This window comes from Strongyloides ratti, assembly GCF_001040885.1.
Source record: "Strongyloides ratti genome assembly S_ratti_ED321, chromosome : 2".
In the NCBI taxonomy this organism is placed as follows: domain Eukaryota; kingdom Metazoa; phylum Nematoda; class Chromadorea; order Rhabditida; family Strongyloididae; genus Strongyloides; species Strongyloides ratti.
Genome location: NC_037308.1, coordinates 10,247,267 through 10,274,393, shown reverse-complemented (window position 1 = coordinate 10,274,393; position 27,127 = coordinate 10,247,267). Strand labels below are relative to the sequence as shown.

Below are 27,127 nucleotides of genomic sequence, written 5' to 3'. Positions count from 1 at the left end.
TATCTTATCAGATATGATATTTACAAGAAAATTACAAACAAAAATTGGCATATTTAAATTACTATTTAATGAAAATTTATTTCAAGGGCAAACCAAATCTTTGACATTTCTAAAAAGATATTTCAGTGGTCATATCAAAAGTAGGTGCAATTATTTATTATCATTTTACTATTACTAAAAATACAAAAATATTTTTTACTTTTAAATATGTTTTGGTAGTGATAAAGCTTTATTTTAATATTATAACATAGATCTTTACATTAAAATATTGATGGAAGGTCACAATTATAGTTATCTCTTTTCTTCCATGTCATCATATTAAATTTTATTTTATATTTTTAGAGTGTTATAATTTTAATAATAAAGTAATGGATACACCTTATAATTCTAATAATTGCCTTTGTCATAGATATGCTTTCTCCCTGTCCAATGCCATTTCTTCTCCAAATGTATGTTATTAATTTAATAATAGTCTAATTATTTATTATTTTTTAGTTTGAAAAAAATTTTAAACTTGGAATACAAGCTGTTACAAAAGAAGAATTTGAAAAAATATGTCGTTTCCGTTATCGAGAAGATTCTTTAGCATCTTTGGCAGGAAAATTAATTCTTCGTCAAATGGCTAAAAAAATTACTGGTACAAGTTGGGATGAAATTAAATTTGATAGAACGGAACGTGGTAAACCATTTTTATCTTTTCCACCTAATACTAATTTTGGTATGAATATTTCTCATCAAGGAGATTATGTAGCTTTTGCAAGTTCATGTTCTCCAAATGTTGGTGTTGATTGCATGAGACTTGACATATCAAGAAATAACAAAACTGCCGATGAATATATAAATTCAATGTCTAAATCAGCTTCACCAAATGAGTTAAGCTTAATGAAAACACAACCTACAGATGCTATGAAGATGACAGTTTTTTACCGAATTTGGGTAAGTACATTAAATTTTTTTTGCAAATAATGTATAAATATCTAGTGTCTTAAAGAATCAATTCTAAAAGCTACCGGACAGGGAATGATTAATGATTTAACGACAATTGATTTTCAAATTAATACATCTGACCGTTATCGACCCGGATCATTTATAAAATCAACTAAAGTTAATGTTGATGGAAAAAATGAACCTAATTTTCAGTTTGAAGAAAGTTTTATTGATTCTAATCACTCAGTTGCTGTGTGTTATGATTCAAAACTTCCTAAAAAATGTAATTTCTATAAAGACAAAGAGGCAAAAATATTTTTTTCAAAAGTTAACTTTGACTTTTTACTTCAAGATGCCAAAATCTTAAACCCTCTTCATGGAAATGAGAATTTAGAATATGAAGAATTTATGAAAAAGCCTAAAAAAACATTTTAAACAAGATTTTTTGTAAAATTTAATATTTTAATTATAACTACTTATAAACAAAGTATATGATGCGAAAAATTTTTTTGATAATGTTAATAAACTTTTATAAAAAAAATCCACTAATAATAAAAAGCATAATCATTTTTTTCCACTAACTACGTTTTTATTAAAATATAACAAAAAAAGGTGTAGAGTTAGTATTTGCTACAAAAAGTTTATTTAAGTAAAATTGAGTCTAAGAATAGTTTAAAGTTGAAAAAACTTTTAATGTTAATTTTTTTGTAAATATTAATTAAGAAGTTTAGGTATAAAAATTTTTAAAGATCACACTTTTGAAAATAAATAAATATATCACTATGGAAAATGTTTTATTTACATTTTGATTACTATAACATTTTTATAACTTTTTTATTTCAAATAATCATCTTATTAGTAAGGAAATAAGTTATATTTTTCAAAGTAATTATTCCAATTTAATGACAAAGTGGTATTTTATGAATTTTAGGTACTCTTTAAAATGAAATAACTATTGTTAGAAACAGATATTTTATTTTTGAGATATAATCTAAAAAATATTTACTATGAATTTAAGGTATTTTCAAGATTTTAATTTTCAAGTTACAAAAAAATTTAAAAATACTTATAAATAAACATTTTATTTTAAAAAATATAAAATCATTAATATATATTTAGTAACATATAAAACTAGCCAAAACATTGCTCGTTTATTATTTACAAAAAAAGTATATAAAAAAAATTCAACCGTTCATGTCATCGTATAAACCACATTCAAAATGAGTTGTAAGTGAACCACGTCTTCTGTTAAGAAACTCAAAAACAAGATTCGCATACTGTTCATTTTCTATTAAATCTTCCATGATTCCCTGCATTATATTTCCTTTATCATCATTGTAAGTAAATATTATTCTCTTTTTAACAACTTTGCTTGATAATATTCTTCTAATTATTATTGGTCTGTAAACTTTTTTTCTAAAATATCTCTTCAAAGCTTTCTTTTTATCCTCATTTGACGTAACTGTTTTAGATTGAGAATTTTTTTTTTGTTTTTTCTGCTTTGTCGAAGATTTTATTCCACTTTTTTTAGAATTTTCTCTCATTCCATCGATATTGGATATATTTGATAAAATTGTAGACGGCATTTAAAATAATTTTTTTAGAGTCTATATTATTTTAATATAATTATTATTTAATAATTTATATAAAATAATAATAATAAAAAACTTAAAGATATGTGGAAACTAAAAAAAAAATATTAAACGAAGCAAATAAAAAATAAAAATAAAATTTATTATATTTGATGGTATTAAATATATTTAAATTTATTTACCTCAATTTGTAATAAAAATATTAAATATAAAATAATTTTTACTATCTTAAAACTAAATTAACTAATAACGTTTACAAAAATATCAATGCAAACTATGTGCATTCGATAAGAATGTAACTTAGTGGCCTAGATTTCCAACTGTGCTTTTTTCTCGCAGAGTAATTTAACCTACAACTAGAATATGAAGTGAGTTTTTGGATTAAAAGATGTTCAATAAAATGCTAAACTACTAGTCTCTCTTGTTGTCTGCGTTTTATAATTTTGATATAGCGCCTATTTGTCAATAATATAAAAATAAACAATCAATAATGTAGTATAAATTTAATATTAAAAATGGTTTTTATAATTAATAAAATAATAAACTTGAAATAAAAAAAATAAAATGATTTAGATGTTTTTAAATTTACATTTTTATTATTTTATACTAAATTTTTGAAGTAGTAAATGATAAAACTTTTTTTATCGAAGAATATCAATTTCGGGTATAAACATTTATCTACCAATCTATTAGAGTTTTATGTTTACTAAAGAAACATTCAAAGTTAATGATCAAGAAAATAAGTTAAAAACTGGAAAAAAACACGTTTTTTTTTTATAAATTATAATTTAATTATAATTCAATATTTATTTTGCTTACAACAAATAATAACTATTTGAAAACTATAATACTAACAAAAGCAAATATTAATTAAATTAATGATACTATCACATAATATTTTACAAAATTGGACAGAAATAATCTTTTTTTATTATCTTATAAAGATTGATATATCATTTACAACTTTATGATAAAAAATGATTGAAACATAAAAATAATTAACAAAAATTTATTGAATTTTTTTAAGATGGAAAAAATAAGTAAAACAAAAAAATTGTGGTGCAATTATTTTTCCAACATTTATTATATAATTTTATAAATGTTTATTTTTTTTATACAAAAATAAACATTGGTTCATAAAATACCAGCATCGTGAGGCTTTTATGGGGAACTGATTCTACAAATTATACCTTTTTTATCCTGTAAATTTTATTACGTAGACGGAGAAAATTTAAATAAACAACTAAGTAAAATTAAATGTTTAATAAAAAATGTTAATAATTGAATAGTTTAAATATATTATTATCCTATGCTTGTTAAGCATTATTTGATACTTCTATTGTAGATACCTATTACAATAAAAAATAAATGTTCATTTGGATTTCTTTTAGATCTGGTGTCCTCTAAAATAACTTTTTTAAATAAAATTTTTTTTCAAATTTTCTTAGTTTTCTGACATAAAAAAACATGGGGAATCAGATAAAAAAAGATTTTTTTTCTACACTAAAAAACAAAAAATTACAAGAAAAAAATAGGAAAAAAGACAAAAAAAAAATTTTTTTATCACATAAATAAAACTTTTTTAAATCTTATTATAAAATCATTAAAAAAAACAACTTATTTTTATCAAAAAAAAGTATTTTTTCTTAAAAAGTAATAAAAAAAAAAAGGTAAAATGATTTAGAAATTGATATTTGATCATGAATTTTAGCAAACTTATTAAATCAAAACTAAGGATCTATTTTAAAGTTGGAGACCACTCAAATAACTTTTTTAAATAAAATTTTTTATCAATTTTTTTTACTTTTTCTAACATAAAAAAACATGGGGGATCAGAAAAAAAATTTTAAATTCTGAAAAAAATTTTTTTTACATTAAGGAACAAAAAATTATAAGAAAAAAAGAGAAAAAAAAATTTTCTTATTTATATTTTGTCATTTAAATTAAATAATTACAAATTGTTATTTTAACTAAAAAGAATTAACAGTACTTTTCTACTAGGCCTCACCCTTTTTTGGTTTTTTTTGCATATTCAAAGATTACATAATAAATTGTAAAAAATATTATAAATTAATAAAAATAAATATATTTTTAATGTCAATTCTTAAAATATTATTAATTAATAGTAATGAAAAAAAGTATTTGATATTTGATTTTTTTTTATTGAAAAACGAATAAAATAAATGAAAAAAAGATAATTGATATTTGAATTTTTTGGTGAAAAATAAGTAAAGAAAATGTAAATGATATTTGATATTTGATTTGTACCAAATAATTTCATAGATATAGTTAAATAATTTTTAGTTTTTATCACTTTTTTTAATCTCTTTTCTATTCTATTTTATAATAATATAACCCTGTGATATTATATCATTGTTATCATTTAACTTTATTTAATGAACTCTTGGGATTTATGATCTTTTTAGTTAAAATACTTTGTTCTTTCTTTTTAATTACTATATATAAAAGCTAGAAATTTGATAACAATTGTTACTTTATTTTATTTTATCTCTCAAATTTTGGAATCCAATTTTCTATATATTAAAAATGGATCTATTTTAAAGTTGGAGACACTTCAAATAACTTTTTTAAATGAACTTTTTTTCAATTTTTTTTACTTTTCTAATATGAAAAAACATGGGGGATCAGAAAAAAAAAATTTTTTACACTAAAAACAAAAAATTATAAGAAAAAAATAGAAAAAAAATTTTTTTTATAAAGTAGTATTGAGAAATGATAAATATACCAATCTGATAAGAAAAAATGCTTTTAACGTAGTTTTCAAAAAAAAAGGAAGGAGTATTCAATTCTAAATTTCAATCAAAACAACGAATCTAAGATGGCTTCAATTCCATCAATGAAATCTTTAAAAAACATTTTCTGCGACGAGAAAGCATCTTTCGAGTTTCTCCAAGATGAGAAAATAATTAAAAGGAAAATGGATTGTCCTACATGTAGCGGATGCTTTGGAAAGCGAAGATTTTGTTATCGGCGGAGAAGGCATCATAGTGGAAATAGAAGAAGCCAAGATGGGTAGATGGAAGTACAACAGGGGACACCAGGTCTGAAGTTCAACCGTTCATTTTTGTAAAAAGTTTTTATCGTTGAAGTTTTTATTTATACTATGAAAGCAACGATTTTGACAACTTTTCACAGGCTTGATTTTAGAGTCACTGACGGGCATGAAATTTTTTTTAAATATTTGAATATTATACAAATGTATAATTTTTTTAAAAATTATAATGTTGATTTAATAAAAATAAAAAAAACAAATTTTTTTGGAATTTGAATATGCCACCATAGTCATTCGATAGCCCTTGAAATGAGATGAATTTTGAATATAATCAACAATATTAGAAAATTGAAACTTCAGGAGTTATAAGAATTCAAAGTTGAAAAGCGAAATTGAAGAATATTTTTTTGCAAATCTCGACTTCCATGATTATATTGTAAATGTTTAAAATAAATACTTTTTTCTAGATCAATTTTTTACGAGAAATTCATTAAGCCTATTCTTATCTTTATAGGACTTATAAAAATGAAGTTATGATAAGAAATATGTATAAAAAAAAGTTTTAAGAATCTAACGATAACTTAAGTTTATGAAGTCACAGAACCATGAAACTAGATGCGCTGTGCTTCTTTCGCAATTTAATGTATACCCTACGTTGAAAATATTTTTAAATTTTTAACCGTTTTTGAAATACTGAGCTTGGTACTTTTTTGCGCGTAATCCATTGTCACCATTTTTTTATATCTCGAAAGTGTTTAAAGATATAAAAATATTTTGAAGGTGGCCCCCACTTGAAAATTCATTTGAAGTCGATTGCAGAAATCTGATTGTTATTATCTTCATTATGAAGCGAGATATGACCAAAGGCGGAAATTTTTCTAAAATATTCATTGTACCCGACTTTTCAGTATCTCAGAAAATACTTATCCTATGAAGATGGGACTAGTTTCATTCAATTTCTATTCAAAAGTAGGTCTAGAATATTAATTTTCACAGCTATAACATTAATATTTTCAGAGATATAAAATTTGGCTAAAAGTGTTTCTAGATTTCTGATTTTACCTCTAAAATGTGACAAAGAAACAATCTTTTTTGGAATTTGAATATGCTACTATAGTCATTCGATAGCCTTTGAGACGGGATGAATTTTGAATATTATCAGTTTTTGATTTGAAAAAATAATCAAATTTCAATATTTATAGTTAAAATATAAATGATTAACAGCAAATAATTTTTATCCAACTATTAAATTATTAAATAAAAAATGAGTTAAAATTTTATTATAAAATTGTTAGACAAAAAATTTTTTTCCATAAAAATATATAAATATGTTGCTATAGCTAGAATCTACAAAAAAAAAACAAAAAATTGAATTTTAATATTAATAATTTCATTAAAAATATAAATATTTATAGTTAAGTTAAAATTTATTTATATATTATAAAAAAAACAATAATGAAATATTTAAAAGGATGGCACCCGAAAGGTTGTGTAAAAATATTATTCGTCATAAAAAAATTATTATTCCTTGAAATTAATTATTTTCATCTGTTTTTGTTAAATGAGATTTTCACGAAAATATGAAGTCTTTGTTGATGAAGTTTGAATATTTCTTTTAATATCTGGAATTAATGAATCCACTTGTTCCTTGTGAGTATCTTTGGTTTGGTGAAGTCTAAAAAAAAATAAATTAGTTTTTGTAAATAAAGATATTTAAAAAGAGAAGAAAGCATAACACAAACAACATAAAACAAAAAATAAAACTGTTAGTATTACTAAACACCTTAGTATTTGCTGGTTCCATTGAAGTTGCAGTAAGTATTTTTGGAGACATTCTTTGATTAGTATCATTTATAAGTGGTGGAGTTGATGATATTGAATCAGATATTGTAGAATCTGTATTTAAACTTCCACCATGTCCATTAATCATTTGTTGATTTTTCATTCCATTTAAATTTCCAAGTTTTCTTACTCCATCAAAATTTTTTCCCATACTTAATGTTGTAGCATGTGAATTAACAGAATAGTTATATCCACCACTAGATGGAATAACTATATTATTATGATGATGTAAAGCTTCATGGAAGCGAATATTTGGATTAATAAATGCAGCTGGACCAATATGAGCACCAGCTAAAGGTGTTGGAAGATTCCAATGAGATCCATATAAAGAAATTCTTCCAGTAGTCTAAAATTTATTTTAGGCAAAACACACATAAGATTAAAAATACAAAAAAAAAGTGTAAAATTTGTTATAAAAAAAACCACATAGACATATAGGTGTATGAAAAATCAAACAAAAATAATTTTTTTTAATTAAAACTTACTTGATTATATGAAGAAAACTCATTTGATAATCTAGCTTGTTTATCAACACCATCTTCATAGTCATCATAACCTGTTGTTGAATTTTTTCTTACCATTCCATAAGGGGCACTTAAAGTATTAGTAATTGGGTGTACATGATATGCTGGTCCATATATTGTAGCAAATCCAACTTGACTCTTACGTTTCTTACAACATATAACAATTCCCATAATAATAACAATAAGAAGCCAAAGTGCAATAACTCCAGATACGGTAAATATAAAGAAGAATGATGAATTAGTACTTTCTTTATTACTTTTTGTAATATCAAATTGAGCATTTTTTGATTGTGAAGATGATTTTGATATAGATGGTAAAAGTGTTGTTCTTAATGAATTAATATTAGTAGTTTTTGTTGGAAGTGGACGAGCTGTAGTAAATATATAAATTGGTTTTCCTTGTGTAATATGACTACCATCATCATTGGCAAAAAGTGTTTCAGTTGGTTTAGATTTAATAATTGAGGAATGAGTTGTAGTACTTTCTTCTGTAGGAATTGTTGATGTTAAAGTAACAGTAGTCTTTTGAGGCAATGATGTTGAAAGTACTTTTTTCGTTGACTTTTCACTAGTAATAAAATTTGTATCTGGAACAATTTTTTGAACAGGATTTAAAATTTCTATTACTTGAGAATTTTTATTAATTGACAATTTAGGTTTTTCTGAGGAAACCATTATTTGAGGAATAACTGTTAAGAATGGTGGGAAAGTAACAACAGATGAATCTGTATCCAAGTCATCTTCCTCTTCTTTTGTAGTTTCTTCAGAAGTATCTGTTACTTTTAATGGTGTGGGATTTGTTGAGAGACTTTTGAAAGTATTAGAATTTTCTACTCTTAATGGAATATTTTTATTTTGATGTAATACTTTATCACAATAAGGTGGTTGAAGAGTATTCTTTAAACAACTTGATATTTGATGTTTATCAATTTTATAAACCCATTCTCCAGGAAGGTTGATATTTGAAGTAGAAACAAGTTGATCTAATCTATCAACACCAGAACCTGGAAGAAGAACAAAAGAATCTTTTTCACTTGAAATAATACCAGCTTCAGCATTTTCACTCCATGAAATATCTTTATATAATATATGAGCATATGTAACATCATCTCCATTTCTAGATCTTCCTCCAATTAATACAATTTGAAAAGAATTTTTAAGTGATGGATTAAAGAATGAGGTAACATCACGATAAGTAACAATAAATAAGCTAGTTGCCATAAAACTTTCATTATTTGGTATGTTATCAGCTACAGTTCTAGTTGCTCTTTTTAATAAATTTGGGTCATTAGTTTCAGAAATTGTTACACGACCGTTTTTGGATAAATCAATCGGAGCATAAAATGGTGCAATTATTTGACCATCCAAATTTTCTAAATGACTATTTTCATTAAAATATTTAGAAATATCTATTTGAGAAGGATTTTTTACTAAAGAAATTAAACCAGTTGATGTTATAAGAATGTCTTTCTTAAGAATACCAAAAATAACTAATGGATTTCTTAATTGCCAAGTTATTTTAGAATTCTTTGATTTATGAAGTTCTTGAACACTACCAGTTGTATCTTTGTAAAGAAAATTACTTTCACATGTTGTTATTCCATCACCAATGTATCCATCCTTACATTGACAAAAATATTTTCCTGGAGTATTTGTACATATAGCATCTTCATGACAAACTTTTGGATCATTACATTCATTGATATCTGTACATACATGATATCCATCACCTTCATATCCAGACATACATTTACAATTTTGTTGAGGTTCTCCACATTTATCTAAATCAATAAATGCAATGGCATTTGATGCACATGAAGTTAAATTACTAAAACTTTGACAATTATCTTTTCTAATTGAACATGATGGACCAGTGTAACATTCACTACAAATTCCAACAGCACATTCTCCATTTAATGTATTACAACTTCCAGTTTGACAATGACAACAATTAGCACAATCTGAACCCCATTCTCCAGGAGGACATTGTTCATCACAAGTATTACCTTTAATTCCAAGTTTACATCTTATAATTCTTTTATCACCCATTTCAAACATCCATTCACCTGGAATTCCTGTATTACCATATTCCTCAAGATACATAATATTTCCAGTTCCTGATGTTGGTAATGCAAAATGATCTTGATTATTTCCATTACTAAAACCAGCTTCAGCACCCTGAGTCCATCCAATATTTGAATAAACAAAATTAGCATAACTTCCATCATCTGTATTAAATATAACCATTTGAAATGTATTGGTATTCTCTTCTGGTAATACTTTATCCCCAACAGGTTGCATACGGTCCCATGTTATTACAACAGCTGATTTTACATGAATTGACTTATCATATTGATATCTTATTTCACTTTGTCCTCTTTCTAAAACACGTCCAGATGTAATTTCTCTAAAATATACAGCTCCACCAGTTAAAAGATTATTTCTATTCCAAAATGGAGCAATAAGTTTCATATTTCCTGGAAGAACATTTAATTTATATACTTTTGAATTTTCATCCAATCCAATAGCTCCATTTGCCAAAATATTAATTGTTGTATATTCTCTTCCATAAAATTTAATTGGATATCTAAGTGAAAATTTTTTATAAGCATCTAATTGTTGGGGTAATTCATCATCTCCCGCATCGATACCATACTCAAAAAGACGACTTGAAAATAGTGGTGCTGTGACCTGTAAAAATACAAATATGAAAATAGTATATCATGAAGGTGCTTTCAATGATATTATCTTAATTTTTATTTCTTTTTATCCAACAGTTTACATAAAAGTTACTTGACCTAATTTATTTTTACTCATTCTTTGATATAAAGTGATATATGTGATTTTTTAAAAAGATAATAACATAATAAACACTTAAAATCATTTCCTCATGAATTATTATAAAAAAATTTTTTGTTACTCTATTAATAAGTTTTTATTTAAGCAAATATACATTATTTAGTAACGATCTCTTGAACTTAATCAAAAAAATTTTAATTTGTCTATTAGATCAAATACACCCATCTTTTTAATAAACTTTTTTTTATATATTTACCCCCATTTTTAACTTGATACTTTTAAAAAAGATGTGTTAGCTATGTGTAAATAAAAGATACCATATCAAGGTAAATATATATAAGTAATGTTAATAATTAAATAAAGTACATACTTGAATATTAATTTCTGCCGGGTTTCCACCACCCAATTGTCTTCTACTTCTACTAATATTATTTTGTTCTAATTTATCATTAAGAATCTCTTGTTCAATTCTAAGTCTAGCTGCAATACGTTCTGAATCAATTTTCATACATAATGACAAATAAATATTAGATAATAAAATATATAAAATAAATAAATGGCAATTACTATTAAACTTCAAATTCATTCTTTAATTGAATGTTTGAAGTTACCTTCTTTCTTTTTTTTTTACTAAAAATAAAATAAGCATACAAAAATGAAAATAAAAATATAATAGAATATTATCATATGGTTGTCGATAACAATAATATTTTCTTTTTTTATGAAAAAAAAAATACAATGAAAAGTTATTTCATTAAGAAAAAGATATTTAAAAAGAAATTAAATATTAAATAATGTATATTATTAATCCAGTTTTTAAAGAGAAACTAATTTTTTTTTTTTGCCTACAATTATTATATTTGATTCTTTTTTAACAATACAATGATCATAATATTTTTATAGTAATTAAATTATAATATATAAGTAAAGTTAATTATTGTTTTTACTAAGCTTGGTACATGATATTAAATTTCTACTTTTATTATTAATAAAATTCATTAATATATACAAAAAATTTTTTAAAATTATTTGATAAAATAATAAAATAAAAAGCAGATAGATTTTTTATATCTAATATAAAAAAAAAATTAAAAATAACTTAATCTTTGTTATCATAATTTTTTTTTTTAAAATTACAATACACTTATATAAAAATTTGTAAAAAAAATAATTTAAATTATAATAATAGAAAGGATTTTTATTTTAATAAAACTTTTATTATTAATTGTAATTATAAATATTTGATTTAATTGATATCTGAGATAATATATTTAAGGGTATTGTAATATGGTTAAAAAAAAATATTTTTCTATTTGTATATAGTAAATTATATATATAAAAAAAAGAGATCGAGGTAGATATAAAAATGGAAATAAATTGATGTTGAAGTGGAATAAATTTTTAAACTATTTTAATAATATCTTTTTGAAGTATTAAAAACAAGGATTTTAATGGACATGAAATATTTTAGAATTTGATAAGAAAATATTTTTAAAATTTAATTGTTAGTTGATTAAATAAATCTTCTATATAATTATTAATGAGAAGTGGGAGTAAAATCTTGTAAAATATAAATTAAATATTTTTCACTATATAATATAATTATATGAAGAAAATATATATATAATATATATATAGGTATATATATTTAATAGAGTAAATGAAAGAAAAGAATAAGAGAATTTATTATTTTTAAACAGTTGGATTTAAACAATATAGATAATATTACAATAGATCTATCAAATATTATGTTTCAATATTGTAATAATTATTATCATATTAATAGAAAAGTATTTAGATCAAACAATATATGACATAATTTGCCTAAAAATCAGGATTGTTATATAATTAATCACGCTACTATCATACTCAAGAACTATATATAATAAATAATATATGAAAAAGTTTTGTACATATATCCTACTTTACACTTTTAATTGTTAACTTATCAACCAAAACTATAAATAATAAGATATATTATTAATCATAAAGATATTTTAATATAAAAATAATAAATGATCATATGATGAACTTCTTCAAAAATTTTGGTATTTATTAATAAAGAATGTAAGTATATTATTCATCAATCACAAATATATATATATATATTAGTCAATGATTTGTTTGATATAAATGTATATAAATTCTTAAAATGACCTTTATCTTTAAGTTATATTTAACACTTAATACATCCGCTTATCCCTTCAATTATAATCTTTAAAAGGTACTATAATAAATATGTACTATATATATATATATATCATCTTCATTATATATCTTGAGATTTTATAAGAAAAATAATAATTTATTTAACTATTATATTATTATATGATATATATATATATAAATAAATACATATACGAAATTATGAAACAATTAAAATAAGTGCCATACTTTTAAATTATCTTAATTCAATTCTACTTAAGAAATAAAAGAAGGACATTATAAGTGTGATATATATTACTATTTATTATATTTTATAAAATAATTAATAAAATAAAAAGTTTATATTTATATGATAATATATAATAATACTAATAAAATTTAAGGTGTTAAGAAAATTCTTAAAGTAATAAAATAATGGTAATAAATTAATATATTAAGTAATTAAAATAAAAATGTCCTTTTTAGTTAAAAAAAAAGAAATTTGATTAATAATTATTTATAAGAGTTAAGAATTAAAAAGAAAACTTTTAATAAAAATATATAATAAACAAATTTTTAACCTTGAAATTTATTGTATATATCTCGTTCGGTAAAAATAATGTTAAATAATAATAAAATATCAAGCCTAAGGTGAATAACTTTTCTTTTTTTTTATATAAAAGTATAAAGAAAATGCTTAGAAGATTTAAATTATAAAAGAATTATTATAATCTTCTTTAAAATAAGTATATAATAAAAATCAAATAATAAAATTACAGTTAAAAAAAAAACTTTTTTAAAATTGAAAGCTGACATGAATAGTATATATATATATATATGAAAGAGATAAGGTAATTCAGAAAAAAAAAAAATTATTGGAATTAAAAAATCATATCAAGGTGAAATTTTTCGAAGGAAGGTGAAGAGGCGAAAAGCATAATTGATTGAGGAAAATATAAGTAAATGAGCTGGTTTAAAGATGTAACGAAAATTTTGTCTTATTATTTATTATTCTTTATAAGGTATATTTTAAATAAAAAAAAAATAAAATAGAAACAAGATTATATTGTATATATATGATAATTATTATATCAATGAAAATAAATTGAATATATTAATTTTATTTAAAATTAAAATAAGATGTTTAAACAATCAAATTTAAATATATTTAATTATATATAAAAATTCAGGTTTTATAAATATACTAAAGGCATTTTTTTTTAAATATAAAATATATAGAATTATTTTTAAACTTATTAAATTTTTTTTTCTAAGAAATACTATAAGATTTTATATTAAAACCTTTGATGGTCATCTATATAAGTTTAAATCTAAAACCTAATTGCCATAAATTGCCACACAGTGTTTTTTTTTTTGTTGGAATGTCAAGAAGGGTCAAGTAAAGGTTATATTCTTTACAATAGCTTTCTTGTTTTGGCAAAGATTTTATTTACCCTACCGACCAAGATATACAATAGTACCTGAACAATTTATGGAACCATATTTAAATTAGTCTTGTTATAATATAATTAGTTAAAGGTAACAACCAATAAGATATATATATGTATATAGTTATGGTATATATAATAAAGACATTTATAATATAGTTATAGATTTGATTTTAAAAATAATTGGTAAAACTAAAAGTAAAAAATTTATAAAAAAAAAACACTTTTAATATATTTAATGCCAACAAAATGATATAAAATATTAATAAAATAAAATAAAAATATTTTTTCAAAAGAATTACGATAAATTCCATTAAATTCTCCACACCAAATATTTAGTTTTTAATATAAATAAGAAAGTTAATTTTTATGGTTCATAAATTTCTATAAATTTACAAAAAAAAGAAAACATTTATTTTATCACCTGCCAATTTGTCTAGTTATTTTTAGGAAAAAAAAATAAATGATAAAAAAATTTTAATTTAACATTGACGATAATTAAAAGGTTATTATGATGTAAAAGAAATTTAATGATAAAATTGTTTTAAGAAAAAATAAAATAATAATTATTTTATAAGTTAAAAAAAATATATTATATATAAATTAAAATTAAAAATGATGAGAGAAATTAATATTTTTTGATATAATAAATTTATACATGAAACGGTATGATTAAATACCATTAGTGATACTTCATTTACTTTGAAGATTGGATAATAAAAAGAAATAGCTGACATTGAGAAGGACAAAATATGGGTATAATTTTTAATGATATAAATATATATATATGTATGTTCTTGTAATCATTTGTTTTATGAATAATTTTTAATTTATGAAGAAATGTCAAGACATATGTGATTTTAATGTTTGCTCAGCCTTAGATTTAGTTTGTTATTTAAAGGTAAATATCAGGTGTTCTTACTTAATTTACCTTTTAATAGGGTAATTTATTCAATTATTATTATAATTTATATTTAATAAATATAAATTTAAAAATCCATAAAAATATAGTTATGTTAAAATATATTATATAATTGATAAATAGTAAATGATATAATATTCTTTAAATAATGAGGTAAAATAATTTTTTTTTAAAATACTAAATTATAAGAATAAAAAAAAAAAGTACAATATGATAGCGTTATATTCATGACCGTACAACAAATTAAAATATCAATAGGTAAATAAAATTGAAAAATTACCAAGGTCAAAAGAAAAAATAATTATTATCTTTTCTTAAACCATATTGCAAATTGAAGTATTGATGTTACAAAAAAAAAAATAAGAAGCTTTGCGTGAAATCTAAAGTGTAAAAAGGTTCAAATAAATGTGTGTCAGATAAAGGAGTTGTAAAAAGAAGGTATTTGAAAAGCTAATACAATAGAAGGATCGTATATATTTTCAATGACCGGTTGATGTCAAGTTTGATAAAGAAAATATTAAGAAAAGGAAGAACAATAGACATGATATTGTAAGGTGAGTATTGCCAAATAAAAATGAAAAGAATTAATGGAATGTAATTATGGGATTTGAGGAAATACATTAGAGAAAAAAGCCGAATTGAAAAATGAGAAGATACAAATAATGGTGGTGGTTAATGAAAAGGAAATTTATTTTTACTTTAATTGTAGTTTTAATTAAACATTTCCTTTTGATAAACATAAAATAGATAGATTAGTAATGCTTTATTGAAAAAAAAAACTTTAGATATCTCAATGTTAATTAGATATATGTGTGAAAATATATTCATTTGATGTAAAGTGCCAACACCAAAAATCTTATATAAATTATGTGTTAAAAACTTTTTTTACTTACTTAAAAAAGTACTTTTTATTTTATTATTATAAATTATTTACCAAACCTATTTACAATATTTTCTATTAACTTTTATGAATATTTTTTTTTAATAATTTTTAAATATAAATGTTCCAAGGAATAAAATGTAATATAAAAAATTATTTTGACAAGCAATCTTTTAAATAATTTAATTAGTAAATTATACAAAAAAAAAGTTAAAATAATATGGTTATTATTATAATTAAATTTTAAGACTAAAATTTCGTTCAACGAAAATCATAGATTTATATTAATTGTTATATAAATATACTGTAAATTTTTTAGCTTTTTTCTTTCATAAAATTATGTTAGCGTAAAGGATATATTTTTCATGATAATTCTTTTTTAAAATTATTTACTAACTTTTAAATGTTCTAATATATTTATGTAATTATATAATAATTGCATCATAAATTAATATACTTTATCAATTAAAAAAATAAATATAACAATTCTGATTTTATTGTTATTATATAATTTATAATTTGTGTACACCTTTAGACAACAATATTATTATATATCAATAAAAAAATATTAAAGTTTTACAAATTTAAATCAATTTAAAACAACAATTATTATTTTTATTTATTGAATAATTTTTAAAAATGTATAAAAAAAACTAATGTTTGTTGTAATTTTTAAGAATAAGAAATATAACTAAAGCAAAATTTATAAACTTTTTAAATATATTATCTCCATTAAAACATATTACCATAGTATACCTAACAATTTTCTTGATCAATGACATATAAAGTTGAATGAAGACATTTATAAAAATTATTTTTTTTGTTAAAAAAAAATAATATCATGATAAATTTTCTAGTAATTTGATAGCAAAATTGTAAATATTTAATTAGATAACTTGCAAACCTTTCCTCAATATTGATATATCCTTTAGTTTAGTAATTTTTTTTTTCGCCAAAATTATTTTAATTGCGTTGTTATTTTATCAATACCAGGTAATATTGATGCTTTTTAGTAGCACAATTTTAATAGATTTTAAAAAAGTTAAACTTTATTTCATGAGTAAAATTTTATTTAAAATATATTTTATGATTATAAAGATTTATAGTTAAAGTTTATTGGTGCGTTCCTGATAAGGTTAAAAATGAAAATATTTTATATAGAAAAATTCTGGACATCTTAAATAATATATATAAAACTTTTTAAAAATAAATAACTTAAAATTTTTTTTTTCTAAAAAAATGATGTAACCTTTTTAAAAATTTTAAAAACTTAAATACTTAAAAGTTTTGATAAAAATGTTTGAAAAAAACTTAATGACTATATTATAATAATATAGTTTTACACATATATTATATAAAATTAATAACAAATTATACTATTTAAATAGATATTTATTATATAACAAATTAATAAAAAGGTACATTTTTTTATGTTTATATATTTAAAAATGCATTGTAAATATTATACTTTTTTTTATTAACAAAATTTGAAAATTAAGTTAAAAAATATTTTAAATATTTATTTGTAAAATTAAACTTTTAGAAAAGGTTTATATTAAAAAAGAAAAAATAATAATAACAATTCAAAAGTAACAACAATGATATTTTCATTATGGGTTAAACTCATTTTTGTAGTTTTAAATTAAATGTATTCTTATATATTAAAAAAAAATTTTAAAAAAAAGTTATTTATTCACAGGTAATTAATAAACATATACAATATATTAAAAAAAACTTAATGATTAGCAGTGAAATATGTAAAAAAAAAAATTTGAATATATTTACTTTAATAATGCCATATTTATTTTTTATTTTTTTTTTTATTTAAATACAAATCATGTATTGGTAATGATTTTGTTATTTAATAAAACGTAATATTAAAAAATTTATTATATTATCAATTGGACAAGTCAATTTCTCCAAATAAGGAATATGAAAATGCTTATTTTTTTTATTATATTTTGTAAAATTACAAATATTGTTCTAATGATGGTAAGTTTGAAAAAAAGATATTTTTTAATTTATATAGAATATATCTTTAAGCGATTATGATGAAAGACAAAAAAGAGAAATCTTAAGACATTCACAATATGCTTGGAAAGAAAAACAATTGACGTATTATGTAGATCCCATGTTAGATCATACAGAAGTTAAAGTGGCACTTAGTAGAATTGCAAAAGAAACATGTTTAACATTTGTACAAACACATAATTATAGAGAATCCCTTTTTGCATATATACCTGGTAGATATTTTGAAACAAATTTAGGTAAAGGAAAAGAAATTCCTCATAAAATTTTTTTACCACTGAGGGCTCATGATATTGGAAGAATTATGCGAGAAACATTACGTGCATTTGGTATTGATTATGAACATAATAGAAGAGACAGAAATAAGTATATATCAGTTTCACCAAGACATATACTTTCTAATTATAGAAAATACTTTGAAAAAAAACATCCTACAGTTACAATTACATATGATATAGGATATGACTTAAGATCAGTTATGCATTTTTCACTTTATGAATATTCAAAAAAAACCGGTAAAGTTTTACATTCTAAAGACAAATTAATGTCTCAATTCATTGGTAAATCTCAATATCTTACTTTTAATGATGCCAAACTTTTAAATAGTAAATATTGCTCATTTTTACAAATTCGGCATCCAGTTTGTCGTAATAAGGGATATCAAAATCCAAGAAATCCTACAACATGTAAATGTTTGCCCTTTTTTTTTGGTAATCAATGTGAACATATTGTACCAAATAACGCTCAATGTACACAACGAAATATGTATACAGCATTGTACATCATAGCAACTAGAAGATTAAGGTTGGGACCAAATTGTGCATTTTTTATAAGAGCACGTTCAAGATTAAGAATTGTAATGGAATTAAGATTTGATACTCAAGGAGTACAAAGGCCGATAGAATGTAATGAAGATAATAGTATTGAAGTTAAATATAGAAATGATCTTTCTATTAGTGGAACTTTGTTTTGTCCAAATGGAAGAAGATTATATATAAAATCACAAGAAAATTATATTGTAATTGTAACGCGTAGAATCCCAAATAATTATATATTACACATAGCATACGCACAAACATAAAATATTTTTATAATTTATAAAAATGGCTTTAAAATTACATGTAAGTTAATTATTTGGTTTATTATTACAAGAATCATTTAATATAAATAAATTTTTATAATAATTTTTGAAATAAATTATCATATAATTTATTTGGTAATAGATATGTGATAAATAATAGTAGCAATAAATTTTATAAAATAAATTTAAAATTTTTTACAGTAACTTATGAAAATTATATTTTAAAACTTTCAGTATGATGTACTTCGGAGTTTTTTTTATCTTCTATTGAATATTATATGTTAATAATTTAATTGTTATAGACATTATAAACAGTTGGGTGTAAATACTTTATTTTAAAAAGTTTATGTCAGAATCTATTTTTAAAAAAATATTAGGATGGGTAGAAAGTTTATTCAATAAAAAATTATCTTACACTTTTTTTTCAATTGAATGGATTTTGTATTTTTATTTTATTAAAATATTTATTACCAGGACTTAAACCATAAGATATATGTTAGAAGACTATGGTTTAAATTTATCCTTGTTGTATTTTGATATTATAATAATGTCAATACTAGTAAGTAAACTCTCAGTATTAATATATGTTTAATTTTAGAAATTAAAGTTAATTAATCATGAATATCATAGAAAACAACCTATTAATATGGTGGGTATTGATGAAATTTTATACTGTTGATTTTTTTATTGTTAATAATGTGCTTAAAGTTAAATAAAAAAATAGTATATAAAAAAATTTTCAATTTCAGGGAAATATTTTCAACAAACTTTTTCAAATTGATTTACATATTTTATAAGAATTTCTTATAATAAATTGTCTTAATGCTAAAATGACGTTATATTTTAGAAAAAAAGTTTGAAGTATGTTTTTGTTTAATTCACGTTAAAATCCTAAACTTGAATAACTTTAATTTTGATTAATAAGTTGTATTTTAAATTAACAAATATGTTTATTTTTTTATTTAGTGTAAAATCTAGAAATTTTAATCAATAAAAATTTTACTTTATCTATAATAATTAATTTTTTGAAATAATGTATTAATTTTATCATTGTTTTATATAACTTAAATGATTATAAATATATAAATGATTTAATCATTCTTAACAAAACTTAATCCATTTAATTTATTGTATCAAGTTATTGATCATAATATATTTTAACATTTTTTTCATTGGAAAAAAAGTTTTTGAAAGATACTTCTTAAATAATAACATTATTATATTTACCATGTGCATTAGATATTTTAAATCAATTTTAAAACTGATATCTTACTAATTTTTAAATAAGTTTAAGTATAAATAAAACTAAACCTGTCTTAAAAAATGTTTTTTATTAAAAATTATTAAATAATTCAACTTAATATAAGGATTTAAAAAAAAATACAATAATTGTTAATATTTAATAAATTTAAATTATTTAAATTAATAACATTTTTATTTAAAAAATTTTTTTAGTCTAAAATTTACTATAAAATTAAGACAATTTTTTATTTATATGCAAAATTATCAGCTTTGACATATGAAAAGTGTTATGATTTAAATAATTCTTTTATAATCAAACTAATTTTATACTTCTATTGCTACAACACTCAACTCTGTTTCATGTTTATAATTACTTCCTACAATTACTATAGTATTGTTTTGTGATACTACACGAAAATTTTTTTCATTTGGACACACTAAAGCTCCACTAATGGATAAATCATTTTTATATTTAACTTCAATACTATTTGCCTCACTACATAATGATGTATATTTAAATTTCATATCAGTAAATTTTATATCCACTGCAATTCTTTTTGATGGAGTTCCTCTAATAATAAATGAACAATTTGGTCCCATAATGAAGTCATATACTTCTACTCTTCTGTTCATAAAATGTACGTTATGTTTTGTACAACGTTTTGAATTTGATATAAAAGTTTCACATCTATTACCACTAAGAAATGGAAGACATTTACATTTATTAGGAAATTTCGGATTTTGATATCCATGAAAATAACAAGATTGATATTGGATTTTTGGATTAGAACAGTACATTTCATTTAATTGTCTGGCATCATTAAAAGTAAGATAATTTGATTTACCCATTGATTCTTTCATCAATTTATCTTTACAATTTAAAACTTTATGTTTTCCTTTTGCAAATTCATATGATGCAAAATGCATAATTGATCTCACGTCATATGGAATACTGTATTTTTTATTAAATTTTTCTTTAACCATTTCAAAATATTTTCTATAATTAGCAAGTATATTTCTTTTAATTACTGATATAAAATTATTTCTATCACTTCTATTATGTTCATATTCAACACCTAATGCATGCATCGTTTCTCGAATAATTTTTCCAATATGTTGTGAATTGGATGGAACGTATATTTTAAAAGGATTATCAAGATTTTTTTCAAAAATTGTTTCAAAATATCTACCAGGTAAATATTTTATTTCAGTTTTCTTAGAATCTTTTGTTCTTGTAAATTTTAGACATGTTTCTTTTTCAATTCTACTAAGGGCTGTTTGAATATTTTCAACCCTTAATTTAGAATCAACATAATATATTATGCTATTTCTTTTTTTATTAAGATTTAAATTAGAACTGACTTTGGTAATTTGTGGCATACTTGGTTCTTTATTTAACGTAGATGAATTTTTTTTTCTCCAATTGGCTAGATTAAATTTTTTTTTCCAGTTAAGCATTTTGTTATTATTTTTCCATTTATTAATTGTATCTCTAAAATTCCATTTAAACAATGAAGGTCTATAGACGTTTCTCTTTTGTCTTTCATAGCTATAAATAAATGATATATCCTATAATAATTATAAATTATATTTTTATTTAACTTACATTTCCAATAATGATATTTAAAGTTTTAAATAAAACAATTACTAGAAAAAAAAGTAACATACTTATTTTTCAAGATAATATATTACGTGAATTGTGTAAAAAAAACTATGCCTCTAAACTAGGCTTTTTTAAATGATATAAAACGAAATATTAATTTTTTTATTTATATTTTATTTTGACAAAAAATAATTTTTTTTTTTTTGTAAAATTATTTTCTATGCTATAATTTTTTAATAGTAATAATATTATATTAATCATTGTTAATTTATAGTACAAACAAATAACAACTTTATCCATAATAGAAATATGATTCTTATTAGATTTCAAAAGATACACATTTTTTTTGCTAATATTATTTTTTAAAATTAGATTTTTTTTTTACTTTGGTTACATTTTAGTTAATATTTATGAATTACTTATCATTTAAACAAACATTTACTAGAAGTTATGTTAAATATTTATTTGAATATGGATATTCTATAAAAATATAGTACATATTATTATTCAAATTAAAACATAGTAAAAAAAGTTAAATGGTATATATGAAAATATTGAATTTATTCATAAAAAATACAGCTATTTTTTTAAAAAATTTATAACACTTATAATTTAATAAAAAATAAATAATTTTTTAAATATAAATTGTTGGATAGAACATTTTGTTTCTAACAAGATCAATTTTTTTTATTCTATCAGAAACAAAAATAAATTTTTTTAAAGAGATAAAGTTTAGATTAAGATATTCGAAAGACTTTAGACATTTTTCTTACTGTTTGATGAGAATTTGTTTTAATAACGTTCTTCAAATCGTCATTATCAACAGTTCAAGTTAATTTTCAATTATTTTCATTTTTAAGATTCTTATTTCCCTCCCTAAATTTTTTAACAACTTATATTTTGTTTTTCGAGTTACAAGATTACTTCTAAAAAGTTTTTTAATATTCCAGGCTGTTGTTCTTGAATTTTCTCTCTTTTAATCTTATATAAAAAAATAATGCTTATATTGTTTTTAAATGACAATAAATATTGATGTAAAAAGATTATTTTTCTAACTTTTTTTTTGTAATTTTATAAAGCAGATTCTGTAGAATCAAAAAAAAAATGCATGACTTTTTTATCTTTCACTAAATAGTTAAAAAGGTTAGATGAAAGTTCGGGCATTTTAAAAACTACGTTTCAAATGGGAGAACCCATTATATTGAGCTTTATATAATATATTTAATTCATTTTAAAATAAAAATAACACGTGTTTTTTAAATTTTCGTTTTTTTAACTATTAATCTATAATAACTTTACTTTTTATAAAACGTTTTTATATAAAAGCATGATTCTTTATTAAGTAAAATTTGAAAATTTTTAATTTTGAGAATTTCTTTATTTAACATTAGAATTTATTAAAAATTACTTAGAAAAATAATATGTTTCATAATTTTAATATGTTGTGCTATAAATTCTTTTTAATTTCTTGTTAAAAATTGCAAGATGATAGCTTTATCTTGAAGAACATTGCAAACAATTTTTTGAAAGCACTTTATTTTTAAAGATTTAAGTCAAAATTTGATTTTCAAAGACTTTTCTTTTTTTGCTTATTATAAAAAAAAATTAATAATTTATTTCTTGATTTTATTTATATTATTTAAAAATTTTGTTGGGTTGTTTTGAAATTTTTAACAAAAAAAAGATATGTTTCTACAAGTATACTTTTTGCTTTACTTATTAATTTTTTATCTAATAAAATACGAATAAAGTAAAAATTTTAATAATTTTTTTGAATAAAAAGACATGAAAGTTTTGATTCACGATTTATGTTAATATTTATAAATCAAATTCAAAAAAATTTCTTAAAAATAATAATTTTGGTGTTTTCAAATTTACAAGTAAAATTATCAACTTATTTAAAATATAAAAATTATTTACGCACATCATAACTTTATAAATTCTTTTATCATACACTCTTTAAAATTATTTGATATTTCTGTATCTCATATAATAAATATGATTTTTTTTAAAATAAATATGAAATTTTTTTATATTGCCATTGGAAAAATTTAAAAATATGAAAAGTACAACATGAAAATTTTTTTATAAACTTACCATCTTGAAACTAATATTTGCTGTCTGCATAGTGTATAAAAATTTAAATTTATTTGTAATGAAACATTTATTTGAATTTCACCCAAGAGTCAGTTGCTTCACTAACATCACATTTTATGTTATAAAAATCTCTGAACATATTAATTTTATTCATTATTAGTATTTTTTTCATTTCGTGTATTATTAATTAATTTTTTAAAATCTATATTATACTTTTAATTAGTTTAACAAACATTTTTTTTATTGTTTATACACATTTATTTTAAACAGAAAAAAGTTATTTTTATTATTACAAACACATTTTTTTTGTAAAAAAGTATTTTTGATTTTTTCTATATGTTATTAAATATATAATCTTATATATTTTATCAAATAGTAATAATTTTTTTTATAAAAAAACTGTGTTCAACTAGTTGAAATAGACAATTAAATATATAAATACAATATTACATTAATTAAGTTAAAATTAAAGGTATTTGAAAATTAACTATTTTATTAATCTTAACTATCTTTATACTTATTTAATTTAGTTGTACCATATTTCTAAATCATACTTCTACTGAAACGTCGTATTTTAATGCTAAATTATTAACTAAATTAATAAAAACTTTTTATATACTAAAGTTAAAAATTATTCTCAATTTGTACTTTATAATAATGTACATTTAATAAATTATATTACTATTTAAAAATATTATTTATTAAATAAAATTGTTTAATTTTAAATTTTTTTTTTTAATATTACTTTTTAGTGAATAAATTTAATATTAATAAAAACTTTAAAATTTTTTTAAATATAACATAAATAATTTTACTCCATACAAAATATGATAAGTTTTATTTTAATAATAATATTTTTTGAAATTTCACATATTTTTACAGTGAGTGTAAGTTTAGTGAAATAAAATTTTTTAATTTATATAGAATATATCATTTATTAGCAATTATGATGAAAGAAAAAAAAGAGAAATCTTAAGGCATTCACAATTTGCTTGGAAAGAAAAAGAAATTATGTATTATGTAGATCCTATGTTAAATCATATGGAAGTTAAAGTGGCACTTAGTAGAATTGCAAAAGAAACATGTTTAACATTTGTACAAACACAAGAATATAGAGAATCACTTTTTTCATATATACCTGGTAGATATTTTGAGACAAATTTAGGTAAAGGAAGAGAAATTCCTCATAAAATTTTTTTACCACTGAGGGCTCATGATATTGGAAGAATTATTCGAGAAACATTACGTGCATTTGGTATTGATTATGAACATAATAGAAGAGACAGAGATAAGTATATAACAGTTTCACCAAGACATATACTTTCTGATTATAGAAAATATTTTGAAAAAAAACATTCTACAGTTACAATTACATATGATATAGAATATGACTTTAGATCAGTTATGCATTTTTCACCTTATGAATATACAAAAAAAACCGGTAAAGTTTTACATTCTAAAGACAAATTAATGTCCCAATTTATTGGTAAATCTCAATATCTTACTTTTAATGATGCCAAGCTTTTAAATAATAAATATTGTTCATTTTTACGAATTCAGCATCCAGTTTGTCGTAATAAGGGATATCAAAATCCAAGAAATCCTACAACATGTAAATGTTTGCCCTTTTTAATTGGTAATCAATGTGAACATATTGGACCAAATAACATTCAATGTACACAACGAAACATATATTCAGCAATGTACATCATATCAGTAAAAAGATTAAGATTGGGACCAAATTGTGCATACTTTATAAGATCACATCCAAGATTAAAAGTTTCAATGGAATTAAGATTTCTTACTCCAAGAGTACAAAGGCCGATAGAATGTAATGAAGATAATAGCATTGAAGTTAAATATAGAAATGATCTTACTGTTAGTGGAACTTTGTTTTGTCCAAATGGAAAAAAATTATATATAAAATCAAAACAAAATCATATTTCAATTGTAACGAATAGTATCCAAGATAATTATATATTAAACATAGCATACGTACAAGCATAAAATATTTTTATATTTTATAAAAATGGCTTTAAAATTACATGTAAGTTTATTATTTGGTTTATTATTACAAGAATCATTTAATATAAATAAATTTTATAAAATTATATAGACATAATGTTTTTAATTTTTTAAAATAAATTTAAAATTTTTTTACAGTAACTTATGAAAATTATAATATTTTAAAACTTTCAGTTAGATGTATTTCGGAGTCTTTTTTATCTTCTATTGAATATTATATGTTAATAATTTAATTGTTATAGACATTATAAACAGTTGGGTGTAAATACTTCATTTTAAAAAGTTAATGTCAAAATCTATTTTTAAAAAAATATTAGAATGGGTAGAAATTTTATTTAATAAAAAATTTTCTTACACTTTTTTTTCAATTGAATGGATTTTGTATTTTTATTTTATTAAAATATTTATTACCAGGACAAAAACCTTATAATATATATTATAAGCCTATGGTTTAAATTTATCTTTATTGTATTTTGATATTATAATTGTGTAAGTACTAGTGAGTAAATCCTTAGTATTAATATATGTTAAATTTTAGAAAGTAAAGTTTATTTATTTTAAATATCATGATAAGACATTTTTTTAAGGCAAATACAGGTGAAATTTTTTATTGTTAATATTGTGCCTAAATTAAAATAAAAGATAGCATATAAAAAAATTTTCAATTTTTGGAAAATGTTTCCAGGAAAATTTTTTAAATAGCTTTACATATTTCAAACTGTTTTCTTATAATAAAATTTCTTAATCCTAAAATGATGTTATATTTTAAGAAAAAAGTTTGAAGTATGTTTTTGCTTAATTCACATTAAAACCCTAAAATTGAATAACCTTAATTTTGATTAATAAGTTGTATTTTAAATTAACTAATATGTTTATTTTTTTATTTAGTGTAGAATCTAGAAATTTAAATTAATAAAAATTTTACTTTATTTATAATAATTAATTTTTTTAAATAATGT

At 20.7% G+C, this 27,127-nt stretch overlaps 7 protein-coding genes across 7 annotated transcripts; 3 read left to right on the top strand and 4 right to left on the bottom strand.

The window, feature by feature from the left end:
- Positions 1–13: 13 nt before the first annotated feature.
- SRAE_2000326400 (L-aminoadipate-semialdehyde dehydrogenase-phosphopantetheinyl transferase) lies at positions 14–1,362 on the top strand (the record flags this gene model as incomplete). The annotated part of the gene is made up of 4 exons (XM_024654436.1): positions 14–140; positions 343–449; positions 496–936; positions 982–1,362. 4 exons carry the CDS (start codon positions 14–16, stop codon positions 1,360–1,362), a joined length of 1,056 nt encoding a protein of 351 aa, XP_024507808.1.
- Positions 1,363–2,111: 749 nt separating this feature from the next.
- SRAE_2000326300 (Hypothetical protein) lies at positions 2,112–2,513 on the bottom strand (the record flags this gene model as incomplete). Its single annotated transcript, XM_024654435.1, has 1 exon — positions 2,112–2,513. One exon carries the CDS (start codon positions 2,511–2,513, stop codon positions 2,112–2,114), a length of 402 nt encoding a protein of 133 aa, XP_024507807.1.
- A 21-nt stretch (positions 2,514–2,534) lies between these two features.
- SRAE_2000326200 (Hypothetical protein) lies at positions 2,535–6,257 on the bottom strand (the record flags this gene model as incomplete). The annotated part of the gene is made up of 3 exons (XM_024654434.1): positions 2,535–2,612; positions 2,702–2,753; positions 6,187–6,257. 3 exons carry the CDS (start codon positions 6,255–6,257, stop codon positions 2,535–2,537), a joined length of 201 nt encoding a protein of 66 aa, XP_024507806.1.
- An 832-nt stretch (positions 6,258–7,089) lies between these two features.
- Positions 7,090–11,205, bottom strand: SRAE_2000326100 (Epidermal growth factor-like domain and EGF-like calcium-binding domain and Nidogen, extracellular domain and Green fluorescent protein-like domain-containing protein; the record flags this gene model as incomplete). Its single annotated transcript, XM_024654433.1, has 4 exons — positions 7,090–7,207; positions 7,314–7,720; positions 7,860–10,589; positions 11,068–11,205. 4 exons carry the CDS (start codon positions 11,203–11,205, stop codon positions 7,090–7,092), a joined length of 3,393 nt encoding a protein of 1,130 aa, XP_024507805.1.
- A 6,819-nt stretch (positions 11,206–18,024) lies between these two features.
- Positions 18,025–19,201, top strand: SRAE_2000326000 (Astacin-like metalloendopeptidase; the record flags this gene model as incomplete). Its single annotated transcript, XM_024654432.1, has 2 exons — positions 18,025–18,084; positions 18,122–19,201. 2 exons carry the CDS (start codon positions 18,025–18,027, stop codon positions 19,199–19,201), a joined length of 1,140 nt encoding a protein of 379 aa, XP_024507804.1.
- Positions 19,202–20,767: 1,566 nt separating this feature from the next.
- On the bottom strand, positions 20,768–22,109 carry SRAE_2000325900 (Astacin-like metalloendopeptidase; the record flags this gene model as incomplete). Its single annotated transcript, XM_024654431.1, has 2 exons — positions 20,768–22,012; positions 22,050–22,109. 2 exons carry the CDS (start codon positions 22,107–22,109, stop codon positions 20,768–20,770), a joined length of 1,305 nt encoding a protein of 434 aa, XP_024507803.1.
- Positions 22,110–24,970: 2,861 nt separating this feature from the next.
- Positions 24,971–26,150, top strand: SRAE_2000325800 (Astacin-like metalloendopeptidase; the record flags this gene model as incomplete). Its single annotated transcript, XM_024654430.1, has 2 exons — positions 24,971–25,030; positions 25,068–26,150. The coding sequence occupies 2 exons, from the start codon at positions 24,971–24,973 to the stop codon at positions 26,148–26,150; spliced, it is 1,143 nt and encodes a 380-aa protein (XP_024507802.1).
- Between the last annotated feature and the right edge of the window lie 977 nt (positions 26,151–27,127).